We start from the raw sequence: 1,198 nt of genomic DNA on the forward strand, positions 1-1,198 counted from the left end.
TCTATCGGTCTCTTTTGCCGAACCGCAAAGTTACGGGGACATAAACACACCAGCATCGGTTGTCAAGCGATGTTGGGGGGACAAACACAGACACACAAACACATACATACATACACATATATATATACATATATACGACGGGCTTCTTTCAGTTTCCGTCTACCAAATCCACTCACAAGGCTTTGGTCTGCCCGAGGCTATAGTAGAAGACACTTGCCCAAGATGCCACGCAGTGGGACTGAACCCGGGACCATGTGGTTGGTAAGCAAGCTACTTACCACACAGCCACTCCTACGCCTTGGTGAGAATTTACAAAAAAACCCACAAAAGACGAAGACTGGTGTATAAACAACAGATATATTAGTTTAACGCTCGGGAAGTGAGAAAGTCGTTTATGTTTCGAGCCTACGCTCTTCGGCAGAAAGGAACACAGAAATAAACAGGGAGAGAAAATAAAAAAAAGGTTTAGTGGTTAACGGTCTGTCATCGGGTATAAGCGTATATACATACATATAAATATGTGCGCATGTCTATATCCATGTGTGTGTGTGTGTTCGTGTCTTGGAAAGACAAACATAATTTCCTGCATATTCACACTTATACACGCACACACACACACACTTACACACAGAGTTTTAAACAGCAATAATCGCACTGTGTAATAACTGCTCATTGGTTTTGGTAGCAGTTATATCTGCACACTATCTCTGATCATGCCAATCGCCAAGCAGCTAAGAGTCCCGCAGAAATCCATGCGTTTATGGAAAGTTGTCTATAGCCTGCACTGGGTTCGTCTCTGGGATCTGAAAAATATATTTTTAAAAAGTTAAGTAAATTTATGTATGTATGTATGTATGTATGTCTCTTCTATTTTTTAATTATAATACATCTTCCACTGAGGAGGGAGCCGGTTTCCAACAAAGATACGAGGCTTCGTCTTTGGGATGTAGTTAACACAGACAAATTCACATTTGGAACTTGAGAAAAGTCTTGCATATTTTTACTGTTCCACTCACAGATTGCGCTTATAACGTACGAATCAGCCGGTCAATTTCTCTTTCTGAAAATCCCAGTTTATCCAGATTCTCCTTTAAGCATTTACTAACAAAAGCTAGTGTTCCAATTTGGTTGAAAATTGCTAACAAGCAACCCTTATTACATATATATATATATATATATATATATATATATATATATA

The 1,198-nt window shown here is 39.0% G+C and overlaps 2 protein-coding genes across 3 annotated transcripts in view; one reads left to right on the top strand and one right to left on the bottom strand.

Moving 5' to 3' along the window:
- The window catches only part of LOC106870157 (collagen alpha-1(XII) chain), a 490,284-nt gene that overhangs the window by 33,811 nt on the left and 455,275 nt on the right, over positions 1–1,198 (top strand). The window lies entirely within an intron of this gene.
- The window catches only part of LOC106868389 (uncharacterized), a 437,000-nt gene continuing 435,818 nt past the window's right edge, over positions 17–1,198 (bottom strand). The window contains exon 20 of one of the 2 annotated variants that reach the window (XM_052977217.1): positions 17–803. In XM_052977217.1, coding sequence (XP_052833177.1) covers positions 712–803 — 92 coding nt within the window. In that variant the 3' untranslated portion in view covers positions 17–711. The remainder of the gene's footprint in view (positions 804–1,198) is intronic. The other variant, XM_052977216.1, reaches the window with a different exon arrangement.

This window comes from Octopus bimaculoides, chromosome 27 (genome assembly GCF_001194135.2).
Source record: "Octopus bimaculoides isolate UCB-OBI-ISO-001 chromosome 27, ASM119413v2, whole genome shotgun sequence".
NCBI classification, from domain to species: domain Eukaryota; kingdom Metazoa; phylum Mollusca; class Cephalopoda; order Octopoda; family Octopodidae; genus Octopus; species Octopus bimaculoides.